At 41.3% G+C, this 19,475-nt stretch overlaps 1 protein-coding gene across 1 annotated transcript; it reads left to right on the top strand.

The window, feature by feature from the left end:
- Nucleotides 1–2,375: 2,375 nt before the first annotated feature.
- On the top strand, nt 2,376–13,297 carry prss16 (serine protease 16; the record flags this gene model as incomplete). The annotated part of the gene is made up of 13 exons (XM_083985598.1): nt 2,376–2,436; nt 2,977–3,143; nt 4,128–4,227; nt 5,301–5,430; nt 6,105–6,228; nt 7,976–8,053; nt 9,455–9,502; nt 9,598–9,717; nt 9,844–10,008; nt 10,141–10,285; nt 10,594–10,773; nt 11,174–11,331; nt 13,116–13,297. The coding sequence occupies 13 exons, from the start codon at nt 2,376–2,378 to the stop codon at nt 13,188–13,190; spliced, it is 1,551 nt and encodes a 516-aa protein (XP_083841724.1). The 3' UTR covers nt 13,191–13,297.
- Nucleotides 13,298–19,475: the final 6,178 nt, after the last annotated feature.

The following is a 19,475-nucleotide window of genomic DNA, read 5'->3' as shown; positions in this document are numbered from 1 at the left end:
TGATTAAACTTCTTAGGAAACAGACACAAAACCAAAGAGATACAAATCAAATCAGCTATGAGTCATGATTGTTGCCACATTTGCCTTCACCCCTGTTAACTGTGGTGTGAACTGGCTGAACTTTATGTTCTCATACTACTGTCAAACTTTGTTGAAGCAGAAGTAAGCGGAATGTTTGCGTTAATATAAGTCTTAAATAGTTATATCTTCCGACAGCAATCACTTACATAGAGTGTTTGGTCTGAAACACGGGTCTGTCAGTCACTCTGCTCTGCTGTAAGCCGAGGAGAAAACGTTCCTCGTATCCTACAACCTTTATCCAATGAGGAGAGAGAACGGCATAAAGGGGCGGTCCTCTCTGTGTGTGTAGCCAAGGGATGCACGTGAATGTGGTGACGTAGGGACAAGGGCGGGGACTGCTAACTCCATCGGCTGACAGAAAGTTAGCCAAAACGACCGGATCGCTTAGGCCTACTTCTGCTTTAATATCACAAATGTTTGTCTATATGGGAAATAACCAAAATAAATGCGTCATAAAGGCCGATCAATGAGTTTAGATTATTTTAAATTAGTTTTAGCATAAAGTCTTATAGCTTATCTTATATTAACTTAGCTTAGTTTAGCTTCCCTTAGCTTTGGCTCTGTTTAATGTAAAACCCCTCTAAATGGAATCTGCATAAGACATCTAAAAAACAAGGTGTTTTTTTTTTTGTGAAGGATGTTGAATACTAATTTTACCTTCTGTTTTTATTTATCCCAAACAGCCAGTATTTAGCTGACCGCAACAGATCCTTCAAAAACATCTCAAGTTTTTGTGCATTTTTTTAAAGAACAGAAAATCACATAGGTCTTGTTTTTTAAACCCTCTCATATTTCTTGAAATCCTAAATCAAACTCCACCAAATTGTGTGTGAATATTGTAGCCTATTTGATTTTAATTTAGGCTATTTCTCCATTGTCTCTGCTTCTACAGACGTTAGATGTTGCCTGAAAACCATAATCAATAAACAACCTATAGTCTGGACGACAGTCATTTGGATTTATTTGTGAGTGGATTTGTGTTCAGGCTCTAAATTAACAAAATTTCATTTTGTCTTTTTGTTTCTCCTTTTACCGCTCATCTACCTTTACAAAGTAGGCTACTGATAGTGTCAAGTCAAATGAGCACTATGTGACAGTGGTATGAATTATGGAAAAAGAAAGAACAGTTCCTGCATGTTTCTTCTGAATCTCAGGTCAACATCTAAAAGAAAAGACAAGTCGAATTATACTCACATAGGCCTTTATACATGTTTTGAGAGCAGAACAGCAACCAAACAATGAAAAAGAGGATTCATCACATTTAAAAGGATAGTTCAACATTTTGGCAAATTGGCCCATTGCCATAATCCCTATAGTCATAGCAGTAGGTTCGTTACCTTTAATTGTCGGTGTAGGCTAAGCTATTTTTAGAACGGCGGAGCAGAGCCACAAGCTGCTCAGAGCTACGCTACGGAGGCTCATTAGATTTCTTGGTTTCCTTCATCAAACTCATCAAATACAACATACAAAAACTCCAAAACGCTTTCGTAGACAAGTTGTGACCTGCACATTCACCACGCTATGAGATAATAACGGGAGCCGTTTTCGAGGTAGATACAGAGACTACTTGCTGAAAAACTGTCCCTGAACACAACGCGCATCAGCAGTTTTGCATGAATTTACTTTAAAACAACTCTGTCTCATAACGTTTTGTTATTATCTCATAGCGTGGTGAATGTGCAGGTCACAACTAGTGTTTTGGAGTTGTTGGATTGTGTATTTGATGAGTTTGATGAGGGAAACCAAGAAATCCCATGAGCCTCCGTAGCGTAGCTCTGAGCAGCTTGCGGTTCTGCTCCGCCTAAAAACAGCTTGCACCGACAATTAAAGGTAACGAATCTACTGCTATAGGGATTATGGCAATGGGCCAATTTGCCAAAATGTTGAACTATCCCTTTAAAGTCTTTGAGGGGGGAAAAAGTCTGAAAACTGCTCCTGTAACTCAACCATTGCGAAAAAGCCATTACAAGGCAGAGAGATCGCATTACATCACCAAGCTGACGCTCTGTTTTGCTGAGCAGTTTATATATGGCAGACACTCATTCACACACACACACACACAGACACACACAGTCTCAGTCTGTTGTCTTGATTTATCGGGTATAGATCACAATAATGCACAGGTCATATCACAGGTCATTTTTCAGGCATCGCCTCATCACCACAGCCTCTTCCAGGGACTATATATAGGGAGCTGCTACCTACTGATGAGTGGGAGAGATCACACTCAGTCCTGCTGATTGGATTAGATATACATTCAATTTACCGTAAAGTGTCCCGATCTGGTGGTAAAGATGCTGCCCACATCAGTCCAAGTCCTCGGCCTCCTACTCATCTTCAACTATGTCGACACTGGTGAGTAGATGGATGTTGATTTCCACTCATTGTCCTAAGATTCATCACAACTTTTAGAGAATCTGTGAGGATATAAGAGAAGCAATTCACTGATTTATAACAGCACCAGCAAATGATACTTTGAACAGACAAATAGCAGACATTTGTGTTGTGTTGTGTTGTGTTGTGCGGTGGTGGTGGGGCTCTATTATACATGCGAGCGTTGTTAGCTGTGTTTGCGGTTGTCACAAAGATGAGACAAAAGCAAAAACAAAACATCCTGGTGCTGCTGATGTTGAGTCTCCAGGGAAACTATTGTTGGATGTAGACTGTTCTCAAAATAGCTCATAGATTTTTGTACATGGAGTTCAAAGTCTTTCTGTCAGACAATCCAGAGAGATGTGAGCAGGTTTGGTTTAGTCGCTTTTATAACTTTATAAGGTGGCTCAAACTGAATAGGAGGCCTCTCAGAGTTGAAGGTCAGGAGAAAGAGCCAGACCATCCAGTACTGTATTAAATTAAATCATTTCTCCTGTCTCTTTGTTCCTTTTTGAACATCAGGACGACTTTTGAACAAGATCAAGGAGCGTGTGCGCGAGCTGCAGCTGCAGAAAGCCAAGCAGCATCTCCTGGTGAGCGCAGCGAGTCCTCTCAAACACGTGAAGGAGGGACGGATCCACCAACCGCTGGACCACTTCAACCGACAGGCTGCTAACACCTTCCCTCAGGTGAAGATGCTTCATTTACACTGCAAAAACTCAAAATCTTTCCAAGAATATTTGTCTTATTTCTTGTCAAAATGTCTAATTTCTAGTCAAAACAGTCCCTTTCCACTTAAAATAAGACTCATCACCTAGAAATTAACTTGTTTTTAGATCATTTTCACTTGTTTCAAACAAATATTCACTTGAAATAAGTAGAAAAATCTGCCAGTGAAAGCAAGTTTTTTGTGCTTGTAATAAGGAAGAAAAACTTGCTCCACTATCAGATTATTTTAAGTGAAAATATGCTTGAAAGAAGGAAAAAGTGTCTAAAAACAAGCTGCTTTTTAATGTGATGAGTCTTATTTTATGTGATTTGTTTTGACTAGAAATGACATTTTGACTAAAAATAAGACAAATATTCTTGGTAAGATATTTGATTTTTTGCAGTGTACATTTCACTTTTGACCCTATATCCATGGATGATTTTACGACATTTGAGCCATAAAAAGCAAAATTACGGGACTTAAACTTAGATTTGAGCAAAAGTCTTTGATCTCAAAGCGTAAATGAATGAAATATCTTATTTAAAGCATCAAAAACTTCAGCATTGCACAGTATGTCAGAGGATCTTTCTGATGCTTTAAGTCTGCTTTCTTCTGAACTGCGCTGCTTCATGTTTGAGAGCTGAATCCAACAGTAGCTCTGACGCAGCACCGCACAGAGAAATCTAGACCGGTTGAACCTTTTTACCCCCCTCCAGCTCCACCAGGCACTGACAAGACGATGTTTCCTGACAACGTGAATTGAAATGTTCAGCTTCATTTAGCCCTCTGCCATTTGAGGCTGCCAATGTGCAAATTTGTCCACTGCAGCGTAAAGTAAAGGATTACTCACAGTGAGGCCGTGAATGTGCACTGCTGCTGGTTTGAGTGAAAACTAAATAAAACCTTTTTCTCTCTCTTTCTCTTTTGGGTTTTTCTTGTTCTTTCTGATCTGTTGTTCTTCCAGAGGTTCTTTGTGAACGAGGCCTACTGGCAGCGTCCTGATGGTCCAGTGTTCCTCTTCATCGGAGGAGAAGGGCCCATCTTTGAGTTTGACGTCCTGGCAGGTAGCCCAGCTACAGTAGGATGAAGCACCTGTCTGATAACAACAGCAGATACAATGCAGTAAATGCCTGAATCAGCTTCTTAAAGAGCCAACACAGTGTGAAAAGTTTGGAAATGAAAGTAAAAACTCAATAAGTGAAGCGTCAAATTGTGCGTTAGCGAGGCAAGTAAAGGTGACACTGCATATTTATCATCCTGGTTTTATTATTCCTTCTGTGCCCATTTTTTTTTAAAGTTATTATTGTGTTTCTATTTTCAAATATTTGAATTTCAGTATTTGGTAATATTTAAGATGACGGTTTGCCAATTAGCCTAATTACTAAGTTCATAGTAGTATCAGTGAAATACTTACAGACAGGGATGGAGAAGTAACAATATGTTGAAAAATAAAACAAATTAGTTCAATACAGATATTTTTGCTGTAGGGTTATGTGATGTGTATTATTGTTAGAAGTTTTGCTGTTGCTTCACAGCCAAATTTAGCATTAATGCTAATTTTCCAGGGCAGACCTGGGCGCTACAGTGACTTGATATAAGCTAGCTCGTTAGTATGCTAATTTCAGTCGGCTACAAAGCAAAAAACGATAGAAACAGAAATAAAACAAGGGTTTAATGTTGACAATTCTTTCAATCCGTGGAGACAGCTCTTGTTGAGTAAAGAAATTAGGATTTTCAGTCTTGCTGACTGCTAAGCCAATTTCTGTTAACCCTATGCAATGGCAAAAACTGAAAAAAAAGTAGCACTTTTTATTATTTGCAGGGAATAAATGAAATAATTGCACGATTTTTGTGTCAAATTCCAGAAGTTGTGCTTTTTCCTTTTACATTTTTTTGTAAACAGAACATTTTTGATATCTGAAAACACTACATTTGACTCAAGGAAACTGTGATGGACATTTTTTTTTATCTATTTGTGGACATTTAATTAACTATTAAAAATAATTATGTTTGTTGATAATTAATACACTATATCTGCTGTATTTTATTTTCTTTCTCTCAAGTGTCTACTCTACCTGCATTTAACAATCCTGGCTACACACCCTGAACCTTATCTACTTTGACCATATTCTCCCAGGTCACCATGTCGACATGGCTGAGGAGCACGGTGCCCTGCTATTGGCTGTGGAGCATCGTTTCTATGGCGACAGCATCAACCCTGACGGCCTCAAAACGGAGAACCTGGCAGACCTGAGCAGCCAGCAGGCGTTAGTGTTGGCTCTCTACCATTTTATTTGTGTGTGTGTGTGTGTGTGTTCATTCTTAATATCAGCGTTGCGCCCTGTTTTTCTCCACACTCCCTCATTGCATATGTATGTGCGTATGTCTCTTTTCAGGTCATAAATTTATGTTTGTCCTGTTTTCCCTCTCTTTCTCTTCCTTTGTATGGGTGTGTGGCTGTGTGTGTGTGTGTAGCCTAATATACACGTGTGGAGAGAGTGTGTGTTTTGTGTGAGTGTTTGCTTCACCTCCACAAGTCCACATGATGTTATAGGTCGAAATGATAAAAGGGAGAACAATAATCAAACACCTGCAGCAAGCGTTTCCCAACATATTGTAGCTCCACTATGGACACCTCCTATCCAATCAGACTCGAGTATATCCCTCTCACCTTGGCTCAGAACATCTGATAACAACGGACACGCAGTATGAGCTACTTTTAGAAATAGATCAAGTAAAAACCGGAAAGTACATTTTCCCAGAAAATCAATCCGAAATAAGGACATTCAAGGGAAAACGAGGACACATATCAACCTGTATTAAACACGTGCACCTGTCTCTCTTCTGTCTCTATGTATCCATAGATACCTGCCTCTATTCTTCTGTACGCTGATAGATGCTGAACTTGTGTATTTCTGTCTCTCTCTCTCTCTTGGTCCAGGCTCGCTGACTTGGCCGTGTTTCACCAGTACATCAGCCAGAGCTTCAACCTGAGCCACAGAAACACCTGGATCAGCTTCGGTGGCTCCTACTCTGGAGCTCTGTCGGCCTGGTTCAGAGGGAAGGTGACGGACTGGATATAAAAACACATTAGGGCAGTGGTTCCCAACCTTTTTTGGCTCGTGACCTCATTTTGACATCACATATTTCTGGCGGCCCCATGTGATTGCGGCTGACAGTCAAGATGCGCCAGCTAAGATATTTTTATGTGCTGCATTTTATTTGAACTCAATTTATATTCAAGAAAGTGAAAGTATAGACACAGTTGTTTAAGATTGTGTGTGGTGTTTTTAATCATAATTTTAAAAAGAATAATAATTAGTTATAAGAAAAATTATCAGTAATTTTTTTAATCAGTTACTAGACATTTCAGGCGACCCCATGTGGGGTCCCGACCCCAATGTTGGAAATCACTGCATTAGGGCCTAAAAATATTTTTATTGTTCCTTTAACTTCAATAATTGAGTAACAATTCCTCAGTATTGTTTGTGAAGCAAAGTAAAATGTAAGTAGCTATATCTTTTATCAATGACGAGAATCAGTTTATCGTTTCTGTAGAATAGTTTGAAGAAAACATTTCCTTTCCCGTCCTTAAAGCTGCTGTTTGTTTGTTTTTTGTCAAACCCTAAAGGAGATAAGAAAGAATGAACTCAAGCTCATTTACCAACTTCATACCCACCTATCAAATCTATCACTTAGACTAAGATCTAAGAAAAAAGTAGAAGTTTCTAACACATTAAGACTCAAAGTCAGACTTTGACTTATGCCGTAGAGATCCTGCAATTCATTCAGTGTCAAACTCCCAGGCCTCTGATCATCAATAATCAACACTTGTTTGTTCAGAATTGATGAGTAACGCTGCAGTTATTCTCTAGGTTGATATCGTCAAGATAATGAGTGTTAAACATGAGTAAATATCTATTAATAACCAATCAGGCACTCAGATCCGGCTCCTCTATCAGAGTATTTTAAGAAGAATCGTGATGTTTATGGAACAGAGATTGTGATTCACTGACTTTGCACACATTTTGTACAACAATGTAACTCGGTGGCACAGAGGAATAAGCTATGATGGGTTCTGGATACAGAGACAGACACTTATTAGTCATTGTTGTTGGTTTAGATTCAGAGAATTACCAGTTGGTGAGGGACAGTTTAGTTTAGTTTAATAAGTTTATTTGTATCAGGGACAATGTACAAAATAACATTAGTCTCGAAATGAGACGAGATGCCTTGTACCGGATTTGGCTTACTAGCTACTTTCCATCCGTAGTCCCTGGGCAGGTGAATAAGAACAATAGAAATATAAGAATTATCAATTTACATAGCATTCTAAACATCCACATATGCATATACACCCTCTCACACATCACAAACACTCAGGACATAGTCATATTTCATATCAGTTAACAAAACATACAGTTATTAAAATACTTCACACTTTGCCAAGGTTAAAAATAATTTAGGCTCATGATTAATGCTGACATGTCTGATTTCTTAGGATCCATTGTTTGACTTCCCGGGAGAAAACATTGAAGTCTGTACAGAGTTTCAGATTAGTTGTAAGATTGTTCCATGATTTGACAGATTTAAAAGAGAAGGCAGATTGAGCAAAGGCAGAGCTACGCTTAGGGATGTTACACACTAGATGCATCATCTTTTCTGCTAGATGCTGCAGGGGCCAGAAAATATACAACACAAGAGGCATTATATGAATGCATGAATGCAATGACCTATATATTAATTTTGTTTTTTAAGCTTGTGTCTCCTCTTGTGTCTCTCTCTCTCTTAATCTTTCTTGTTGTGCTGCAGTTTCCTCATCTCGTGTTCGGAGCTGTGGCCTCCTCTGCTCCTGTGAAGGCGAAGCTGGACTTCTCTGACTACAACAATGTAAACTCACACAATCACAGCATTGAAATAATACCTGTTAAGACTTTTCTTTCCACAACTTTATGGTCTCAATCATATCTATGTATAGATGTGGTTGAGAATTCAAAATCCTATTATGGATGTGAACATGTGGAAAATGTTCACATTATTGACAAAAGACTATGCTTCACTTTAGACCACTCTAGCTAGTAGTTAGCAAGTACCTGTACATCATTACATCAAAATGACAACGCAATTATATAAAATAGACTGGGGGGGGGTTACAGGGGGGAATGACATGCAGCATAGAGCCGCTCAGCGCAGGATTTGAACCGGGGTCGCCTGCAGTGAGGACTATTAGCCTGAACACATGGGGTAGTTTATTATTATTATTATAGACCCATTTGATATGAAAGGAGGCTGATTGAGCTTTATACCGCTGACTAGCAAGAAATGTCCTGTGGTTTTCAGCCTTTTATTAACCTACCGTTTACAGCTGAGAACATCAGGTATTGTTCTCCCTCCATTAAATAAAGTGCAGTGAAAAAGTATTTGCCCCTTCCGGATTTCTTACTTTCTTGCAGATGCACTTAAATTTTCATTTTATTATTATTATTTTTTTATATATAGTATTTTGGTAGGGCAGCCATCTAGGGAAGGTTTTCACCACTGTTCTAAGCTTTCTTTCTCTTAAAAACTGCATTCTATATTTACTTGGGTCATCTTTGTCTAATAAAAGTTGTTTATTGATCTTAGAAAACAGTGACAAATATGCAAGAAGTAGGAAATCGGGGAGGGGGCAAATACTTGACAGCATTGTATTGAGCCTATAAGGGGTTGAAAATCAGAGCACATGACACGAGTCAGTGGTCCTGAAATGTGTGCTTCTCTTCTATAATACACATTCTACATCTCGGAGGCGACGTCTTTCCACATACAGGCTTCCTTCGCCTTTCAAACAAAGCAGAACCGGTCTGACACAACACCGGCGCTCCCATGCACACACACAGACACATACACATGTTTTAACCAAGGCGTCTGTCATCTCAATTCAAGTTTTCTGCGTTCTGCCGATACATCAACTTCCCGTGTGTCGTTTCAAAGATGGTTATCATGCTATTTAGGCTGTGGCTTCTTTACCTCATACCTCATGACCTCATAGCTGGCTACGGCCATGATTGTAATGAGTGTGTTTTTGCATGCACAGACTGTGTGAACCTCTTCTCAGGTCATCAGCCTCCTCCAGATTTCCCAGAAATATGAGCAGGACCTCGGTGTCCTCACTAGCTGCACCTCCAGACCTGCATGCTACATAAACAGAAACGCTTGTTATCACTAATTAGGGCCGGTAAAAAAAAAAACAAGCCTCCTTTTAAAATAACAACGTTCTCGCTCTCACATCTGCTGCTTTCTCTGTTTCAGGTCGTCGGCATGAGTCTTGCAAACAAAGCAGTCGGCGGCTCAGAGAAGGTGAAGCCAGCCGTCTGTCTGTCTGCGTGCATCATATGACAGACGTTAAAAACCCGAGTGCATGTGAATTCACTCTCATCCTCACCCTCCTGCAGTGTCTGGCTGTGGTGCGTCAGGCCTTCGCTGCCGTGGAGGAAGCCTTGATGGGCGGCAATCTTAGCCAGGTGGCTGCGGATTTTGGCTGCTGCCAGATCCCAAAGGATCCTAATGATCAGGTGATAGCTAATGATGAAAAATCCACCTGTGCTCTGTTGTTTGGGCATTTTTGTTTTCATTCTCTGTCTTTTTTTTCTCTTTTCTTTAATTTTCCAATTTGTCGACTAAATAAATCTCCACTTCAGATTGAGCTGATGCAGAACCTGGCCGACATCTTCATGGGAAGCGTGCAGTACAACGAAGAGGGGTTCCTCATGTCTATTGATGAGCTCTGCGGCCTCATGACCAATACGAGTGAGACACCTGAGGGGGAGATGGAGCCTTACAACCTCCTGGTTAAACTAGCACAGGTACAGAGACGACCCCTGTTCACTGGTCACGTGCAGCTTTTACCACCAGGTGTCACTGCTGCACCATATTTCTGACCAGAGGACGGTGACTTGTCTGTTTGTATGGGTGCTTTTCTGTGTGTGTATGTGCAGATTTACCACTCCACCAGTGAAAAACCGTGTCTGGACGTCTCCCATGAGAAGGTGGTGAAGGATCTGATGGACACGTCCGTCAACTCAGGCCGGCGGAGAACAGAGAGACAGTGGACCTACCAGACCTGCACTGAGTTTGGCTTCTGTATAACACACACACAAACAAACACGGTCAACATAGTAAACTTTATTGTCAAATGTGCAAATAACATTCAACATACATTTACCACACACATATAACATAAAAATGAACACAGACATCAACGATATTAAAAATAAGCACAGATATGCAGGCAGACAGACAATGGCCTATGATATTATGATGTAATAATAAAGTGCAATGTGAAAAGTGCAAAGTGCAGAAGCAGCAAAGACATCAAACATCATTGTCTCTATATTAAACCCCCCTTTTCGTGTGTGTGTGTGTGTGTGTGTGTGTGTGTGTGTGTGTAGACCAGACCTGTGAGGATTCCACTTGTCCGTTCTCCGGGATGCAGACGCTGCGTGTTGATACTCAGCTCTGCCCCCTCCTGTTTGGCATTTCCCAGCATTCCCTGCCAGCACGCATCGCCTTCACCAACGCTTACTACGGAGCGGACAGACCTCGAACACGCAGGGTCCTCTACGTCAACGGTTAGACTTAAATGACTGAACCTTACAGACTCAGATGAATCATTATCTACAGGGGGTTTCCAGACATTTCCATCCCAAAGACCCTGAGTTGCATCAGCTTCTGGTCGGGGAGCAAATGTACAGATCTTCTAACTATATTTTCTTATATTTATCTCTACAATAATAATCACATTTGCAATATTTGGGTCTTTTCCTTGTCAAAAACGTATTTATTAAGTTATTTCAGAAGCAAACCATGTGGTTGGAGGAGTTTATGGCCTGATGAAGATGTTTTGGCTGCTATTTTATCAGCATGGACATGAATTGATAATGATTTTTAGTCTATTTTTTATGTATGTTTCCTTATCTCCCCTCTGATTTGCTGGTGGTCCCATCAACCACTATATCATCGTTTCCACAGGTGGGATCGACCCGTGGCAGACGCTGTCCGTGGTCCGGGACAGGGCTGAGGAAGAGGAGGAGGAGGCTCAGACCGTCTTCATCGAGGACACCGCTCACTGTGCTGATATGATGAGCAGAAGAGCCGCAGACCGATACTCACTGAAGAAAGCCAGAAAGGTGTGTATTAGTATGTACACGCTGGTATTTAAAGGAAGTAGCGTGTATTTTAATGTCACATCATGTTCCTTCCTGATCTGCGGAAACAAGATAAAAACACTCAGATATCAATCAGTGTTGTTGCCTCACACTCTCTTTTCGTACCTGTGTGAACTACTGTGTTCCTTCCTCACAATGTCATCTATAAAATCCACAACTTAAAGGGATAGTTCAACATTTTTGGCAAATTGGCCTATTTCCATAATCCCTATAGTCATAGCAGTAGGTTCATAACCTTTAATTGTCGGTGCAAGCTATTTTTAGAACGGCAGAGCAGAGCCGTGAGCTGCTCAGAGCTACGCTACGGAGGCTCATGGGATTTCTTGGTTTCCCTCATCAAACTTATCAAATACACAATCCAACAACTCCAAAACGCTCTGGTGGACAAGTTGTAACCTGAACATTCACCACGCTATGAGATAATAACGGAACGTTAATGGAGGCAAATGCAGAGACTGCTTGCTGAAAAACTGCCCCCGACAGGAACGCGTATCAGCGCTTTTGTATGAATTTACCTCTAAAACAACTCTGTCTCATAACGTTCTGTTATTATCTCATAGCGTGGTGAATGTGCAGGTCACAACTTGTCCACCGAGTTGTTGGATTGTGTATTTGATGAGTTTGATGAGGGAAACCTCTTGGTTTATACCATTCGCCTCCGTAGTGTAGCTCTGAGCAGCTCATGGCTCTGCTCCGCCGTTCTAAAAATAGCTGGCACCGACAATTAAAGGTAACGAACCTACTGCTATGACTATAGGGATTATGGCAATGGGCTAATTTGCCAAAAATGTTGAACTATCCCTTTAACTTACACCAAAAGGTTCAATAATAGTTAAGATGAAGTTTCTCAGTGATATGAATTGACACCGTGCAGGTGACCGCTCCAGTAACGACCTTAACTTGTGCTGCAACACAACATCATCCAACATGGTGATAAATGCCGGCACATGAACGCATCATTGTGCTGTTTACCTCGTGGGAGATGAAGTGATCAGTGTTGTGGTAACTGTAAAAGCTGTCAAACACATTGCCTTCCGAACACAAGTGGTGCGTTAAATACACTCTATAACCTGAGCACAAACTAACAAAACAGCTCCACATAAACACTGAAGTACATTTTAACAGATTGAAATAAAGCAAAACAAAAATGATACAACATACTGTAAGATGCTAAAAGCCAATTGGGTCTTGTTCATGAGACAGCAGTCCAATGGGATGTCCTGCTCTTTCAAAAATAAAAGCACTATTTATTATTTTAAATGAAACAATACACAAGTGATAAATGCAAGTCAAATAAATCACAAATAGCTAATTGAATTGGTCTCATAAAGATAAACAATGTAAAAACATATTATGGCAACAGTTCCACTCATGTCAACATTTAGCAAACACTTTTATTTCCTCGTCCTTTTCTTACCTTGGGATAATGTGGAGAAGAGGAACAGCAATTTCAATGTGCATCTACAAGTAAGGATTGTATTACAGGATTTAAAATCTATATTATAATATTATATAGAATATTATATAGGCCTATAGATTAATATAATAGTGATACTGAAATTACATATTTTTTCTTGAAATGTGTCAAATTCACCAAACATTCACATCATGAATCACTCTCTTACTGTCATATCAAGAAAACACTCGTGTGTGTGTGTTTCTTGCGACATATTATAGCGTCAGTGTGTGTGTTTGGAGGATCTTTAACGCGCCTCCGTCCCTCCCTTTCTCTCCTCGTCTCTCAGGAGATTGAGCAGCACGTGGCCCGTTGGCTGAGGACGGCCGCCCAGGAGAGGATGGAGGAAAGAAGAAGAGTCTGATCAGATCACATTATAACCTGATCAGCTCTTATCGCCGTCCCCTCACGGTGATAAGGAGCCGTTAATAAGCCGGTGTGCAGCCTGCTCTGCTTCATCCTCCTCATCCTCCATTTCCTGTCCTCTTCTTCCTCCTCCTCCTCCTCCTCATCCTCCTCCTCCTCCTCCTCCTCCTCCTCCTCCTCCTCCTCCTCCTCCTCCTCCTCCTCCTCCTCACTGCCCATCTATAACCATCTCACAGCTTCACGTGTGTCTCTGTGGTTTGGTTTTTATTTTGTGAGGGTTATTTATGTGTCTTTTAAAGTTATATTTATTTAACAGAGTTTTTTTTTATAAAGATCATTTTCCTTCACTAACTTTAATTCAAGTTTGTATTGGATTTCTTTCTTTTCTTGGATTCAGTATTTATCCTCTGGGTTTCTGTTTAAGTTTATAATAATATTTATTTCATTGAGTTTCCTCATTGGCTTTTGTGTGTGGTCAGTAAAATATAATTTTATGGTTGTGGTTTGTTTTTTATTTTCCATTATTCATCAGTTGTCATAACCCTGTCCTACCACTAGGCCGTGCTATTACAGCATTTTATCATCCCATACCCTCAGTGTAAAACACAGGGAATCAAACCTCTGGTCAGTTTATTACACTGATGATGTTTATCTGCTGCCGTTGTTGTTGAAAACTATAATATTTAACACAGATTTATTTAAAATGTGTTTGTGAGTGAGAATTTAAATCAGTGAATGTGTTTGATTGTTGTTGTTTGTGTGACAGTGAGAGAAATAATGAAAGGTGAGGAAGCACCAGTTGTCCTGAGGCCATCTGTTTCCGTATGGGCTGGGTCTCTGTGTGTGTGTGTGTGTGTGTGTGTGTGTGTGTGTGTGTGTGTGTGTGTGTGTGTGTGTGTGTGTGTGTGTGTGTGTGTGTGTGTGTGTGTGTGTGTGTGTGTGTGAGACCTTCTCAGTAGGGGGGTCAGAAGTGGGAGGTCACGACCCCACTGACCCTGTGGGAGTGGGAGATCATCAATCAACTGGAGGCTGGACAGAGCAGCAGGAGGGGACACACACACGCACACGGACTCACGCACACACCCCACATACCTAGATACTGTAACACACACACACAAACACACACACACACACACACACACACACACACACACACACACACACACACACACACACACACACACACACACACACACACACACACACACACACACACACACACAAATGTACCTGGGAAACACATGATAAATGTAAGTTTAGGGAAATACTTTTAAAAAACACACTGAATAGATAAAAGAGAAAGGAGATTTCTCTTGTGACAGTGATTACATCCAAAAACACAAACACACATGTAGCTGCATGCATACACACTGCAAAAATCTTTCCAAGAATACTTGTCTTAATTCTTGTCAAATTGTCTCATTTCTAGTCAAAACTAATCTTTTTCCACTTAAAATAAGACTCATCACCTAAAAATTAACTTGTTTTCAGATAATTTTCATTTGTTTCAAACTAATTTTCACTTGAAATAGGTAGAAAAATCTGCCAGTGAAAGCAAGTTGTTTTTGTGCTTTTAATAAGAAAGAAAAACTTGCTCCACTATCAGATTTTTCTACTTATTTCAAGTGAAAATATGCTTGAAAGAAGTAAAAAGTGTCTAAAAACAAGCTACTTTTTAAATGTGATGAGTCTTATTTTAAGTAGAATTACATTTGTTTTAACTAGAAATGACATTTTGACTAGAAATAAGACAAATATTCTTGGCAAGATTTTGAGTTTTTACAGTGCAGGCCTCTGAGACATTTTGCTTATGGCTGTTTATGTGTGTGTGAGTGTGTCTGTGTGTGTTTTTGTGTGATTGCTTTCTTATTCATGGGAAACTCACAGATACAATCAGACGGTTTGAGAGAGCGGGACAGAGGAGGAAGAAAGTGAGTGAACCTGAAGCACTTTTTTCTCACAGCAGCGGCTCCATTTCATCCTGTTTCCACCAACACAACAACACCTCATCTCTGTGCTGTAGTAAACAACCCACAAATAGACACACACACACACGCACACACACACCCAAAAGCCACTATCATGGTTATCAGCTAGCATTTGCAGAGCGACAGGGCATGCTTTTTCTCTCTCCTCCTCCTCCTCCCCCCTCCCCTCCCCTCCCCCTCCCTCCTCCTCCTGCAGCCTGTCCTGTTGATCAATGAGGAAGTTCTTGGGCCTCAACTATTAATCAGAACCTATCGGCTATCTGTCTGCCAGGCCAACCAATCACGGCCCTCCGACAGCTGGGCCATGAAAAATGTGGCGTGGTGGGATGGAGGGGAGGTTGGGGACTGTTAGCTGGGGGAGGGGGAGGGGGAGGGGGGGTGGAGTGGTTGTACTGGTGGTGGTGGTGGTGGTGGGGTCACGCAGGAGAGCAGAGAGGTGAAGGAGCACTCTATCTGATCCGAGTCAGATCACAGCTGTACGACTGCACTTTATACACTTAGGCTTGATCACACACACACACACACACACACACACACACACACACACACACACACACACACACACACACACACACACACACACACACACACACACACACACACACACACACACACGGATAAACTGCAGGTGCCAGGTGCACTGCAAAAACTCAAAATCTTTCCAAGAATATTTGTCTTATTTTTTGTCAAAATGTCTCATTTCTAGTCAAAACAGTCCCTTTCCACTTAAAATAAGACTCATCACCTAAAAATGAACTTGTTTTTAGATCATTTTCACTTGTTTCAAACAAATATTCACTTGAAATAAGTAGAAAAATCTGCCAGTGAAAGCAGGTTTTTTGTGCTTGTAATATGGAAGAAAAACTTGCTCCTATGCTTGAAAGAAGGAAAAAGTGTCTAAAAACAAGCTGCTTGTTAGTCTTATTTTAAATATAATGAGATTTGTTTTGACTAGAAATGGCATTTTGACTAAAAATAAGACAAATATTCTTGGTAAGATATTTGATTTTTTGCAGTGTGCATGATTTGGAAACATTTTTGTCTATAATCTCACATTTACATCAAACTGAGGCGTTATACAGCCATACTGCAGCCACTGTCTGTGTCGCCACAAAACGACACCACGACAAAACTGAAAAGAAGAAGAAAAAGACGTCTTAAGAGTCTCAAGGAAATTTAATTAAATCGAATGCAACTGCACTGCAAAAACTCAAATATCATAAATATCATAAATATTTGTCTTATTTCTAGTCAAAATGTAATTTCTAGTCAAAACAAATCTCATTACACTTAAAATTAGCTTGTTTTTAGACACTTTTTTACTTCTTTCAAGCCTATTTTCACCTTTCACTCTGACAAAACGACACCACGACAAAACCGAAAAGAAGAAGAAAAAGACACCTTAAGAGTCTCAAGGAAATTGAATTAAATTGAATGCAACTGGACTTGGTTATTATTTATCTAGGAAGACGTTTCACCTCTCATCCAAGAGGCTTCATCAGTTCATGTTTGCATCTGCCCAGGCTAGGACTGTCCTCGGTGAAACGTCTTCCTAGACAAATAACAAAGTCCAGTTGCATTCGATTTAAATTTCCTTGTGAATGAGAATATTCACAGGCTTTTGCTTTTTTTGCTTTTTCTTTTTCTGTCTTTTTTTCTCTCTAAAGTCTCTGCAGCAGGAAGTTTTCTCTTCTCCAGCGACGACTATACCCTGTTGATGTGTTGTCCAATAACAAGGCCTGTCCTCACGCCTCAAAGCTTCATCAACACACCACCATCCCTCTTCTGCATAATCACCATGCTCACCCTCATCCATTCACATCTTATTGCCATGATTAGATTACATCTAATGCTATTACACTGCTCCCATCTCTCTCTCTCTCTCTCTCTCTCTTTCTCTCTCTCTGTCTTTCACTCTGTTGCTCTCTCTCCCTCCCTCCCTCTCTCTCTCTCTCTCATCATGGATTTCTTGCAGATCTTGTTAGTGTGTGATGCGGACCAGGTCTCCCACTTTGGATTTATGAACCCTCAGACTTCTCTCCTTTAATCTCTCCCTCTCTCCTCCTCCGCTCCCCTTCCTGCGTCTGTCCATCCATCATTCCCAGGGTTGGCTTGGGCGGAAGAGTATTAATCCCTCCATGCCATCTCTCACTCCTCTGGACAGATGAGGAGATGGAGGAGGGAGATGAGGACCGGGGGGAGGGAGGGAGGAGTGTAGGCGACCTCAGATTACTTTCCATAATATTTCTGTAGCATTGTAGGAGGGGGAAAAAATGAAGCTGCATTACAGGTAATATATGCAGATTTACTCGATGATAGGTCACCGCTTTGATACCTTCAACAGGTATCAGGATGAACTGGCGTGTGTGTGTGTGTGTGTGTGTGAGTGTGTGTGTGGGTTTAGTGCAGAGCCAATAGCTACAGATGATGATAAACAACAGAGCGTGGCTGCTGTGTGTGAGTGCTGTTTGCATGTTTATACGCTGCTTGGTTGTGTGTTTGTGCCATAATGGAGTTTAGGCCACAGAAGAAAAAAAGAGAAAAAAAAGATATTGACCTTATATGCAAAGCGTGCATTTCTGCAAAGGCCAACAGCAACTGCATCTTATTACCTGTTGATGCATGTCACACACACACACACACACAGAGAGAGAGAGAGAGAGAGCACATGTATGTTCAACAGAATCCAATCACCTCTGGGAAATCAATTGGAGAGATCAGGACATTTAATGAGTCCACTCCTCACAGGCTTGATTCTGCAGAAGAAAAAACAAAAAAACACAGAAACAAATTCAGTTTAAAGAAAATAAACCTTCGACCAACAGTCAAGGTAACGCCGTCAAACCCCACCCCCCGCCCCCGCCCCTGCCCCTCCATCCCAAGCCTCTGCAGTGACAGGTAGATTAAGGGGCGTGATAGATGCCCCTCTCTGTATCTCCCTCTCTCCATCTCCCCTCCTTTCCCTCCCCTCCATCCATCATGGCGGCTGGTGTAATTGTGGCTGCGTGGGGCTGGCAGAGGGAGCCTCCATCCATCTCCTTAACAACAAACAGTCACGAGGACGGATGGCGCTGCACTCCCCAGTTAATCTCCATCTATAAGGGGGAGGAGGAGGAGGAGAGAGGAGATGAGGGGAAAGAAGGAGAGAGAGAGAGAGAGAGAGGGATGGAGAAAGAGAGGAAGAAAATAACCAAAGGCAGAAAAGGTAGTGTTGGCTTATTATAAACAAAAAGAGATGGAGAAAGGAGGGGGAGGAGGGCAAAAAAAGGAAGGAAGGAGGGAGGGAGGGAGGAGGGGGGGTATGGTGGAGAGCTGGAGTGAGAGAAACAGAGGGGATATAAAGGAAGAGGAATGGCTCAGGTGGGACAGAACAAGCGAAACTGGAGGCAAAGTTTGCAAACAGGCTGCAAGAGCAGGTCGATAAGGGCGGATTTGCTTGGCGAGTGTGCCAGAGGAAAACAGGAGAGAGACTGAGAGAGGGGGAAAGAGGGGGAGAAAAAGGAGAAAAAGAGAAAGAGAGAGGGAGAAAATTTATGTCCATGCAGCCAGACGACCCAGAAACTGGAGAGGCACAAGCTCATAAAAATGCACTCTGCACCCCACAACACCCCTCCCCTCCCCTCGCCTCCTGACTGCCCCTCACTTCTACCCCTCGGTTTCTTTCCCTCATCCTCTCCTTCTTCTTGCCTTTACTTCCCTCCATCACTTCACTCTCTCTCTCTCTCTCTCTCTCTCTCCCTCTCTTTCTTTCTTTCTCTCTCTCTTTCTCTCTTTGGTGTGGGCGGTGTTCGGGTCACAGCTCTCTGATGTTTGGGGCGGTTGTGTGTGTGGTTGCCAGAGGTCACAGCAGCAGCCGTATTTTCTTAATGGCGGAGTCACCGGAGTCAACAAGGCTGGGTGGCCCTGCAGCCTAACCTCCAGCTCCCTCTCTCCCTCTCTCTCTCTCTCTCTCTCTGGTGGAGTCAAGTTTAGTTGACTTCAGTGGCAGCAGCACTGACTGCAGGTTCTTGTTGTTGTTGTTGTTGTTGTTGTTGTTGTTGTTGTTGTCCAACTTACAGATGATGGATCGTTTCTGCCACTGCAAAAACTCAAAATCTTACCAAGAATATTTGTCTTATTTCTAGTCAAAACAAATCTAATTCTACTTTAAATAAGACTCAACACATTAAAAAGTAGCTTGTTTTTTTTTACTTCTTTCAAGCATATTTTCACTTGAAATAAGTAGATAAATCTGATAGTGGAGCAAGTTTTTCTTTCTTATACAAGCACAAAAAACTTGCTTTCACTGGCAGATT

The sequence above is a fragment of the Trachurus trachurus genome (genome assembly GCF_905171665.1).
Source record: "Trachurus trachurus genome assembly, chromosome: 13".
Taxonomy (NCBI): Eukaryota; Metazoa; Chordata; class Actinopteri; order Carangiformes; family Carangidae; genus Trachurus; species Trachurus trachurus.
Note: the sequence above shows the minus strand (reverse complement) of the source record. Positions and strands in the feature narration are given on the sequence as shown.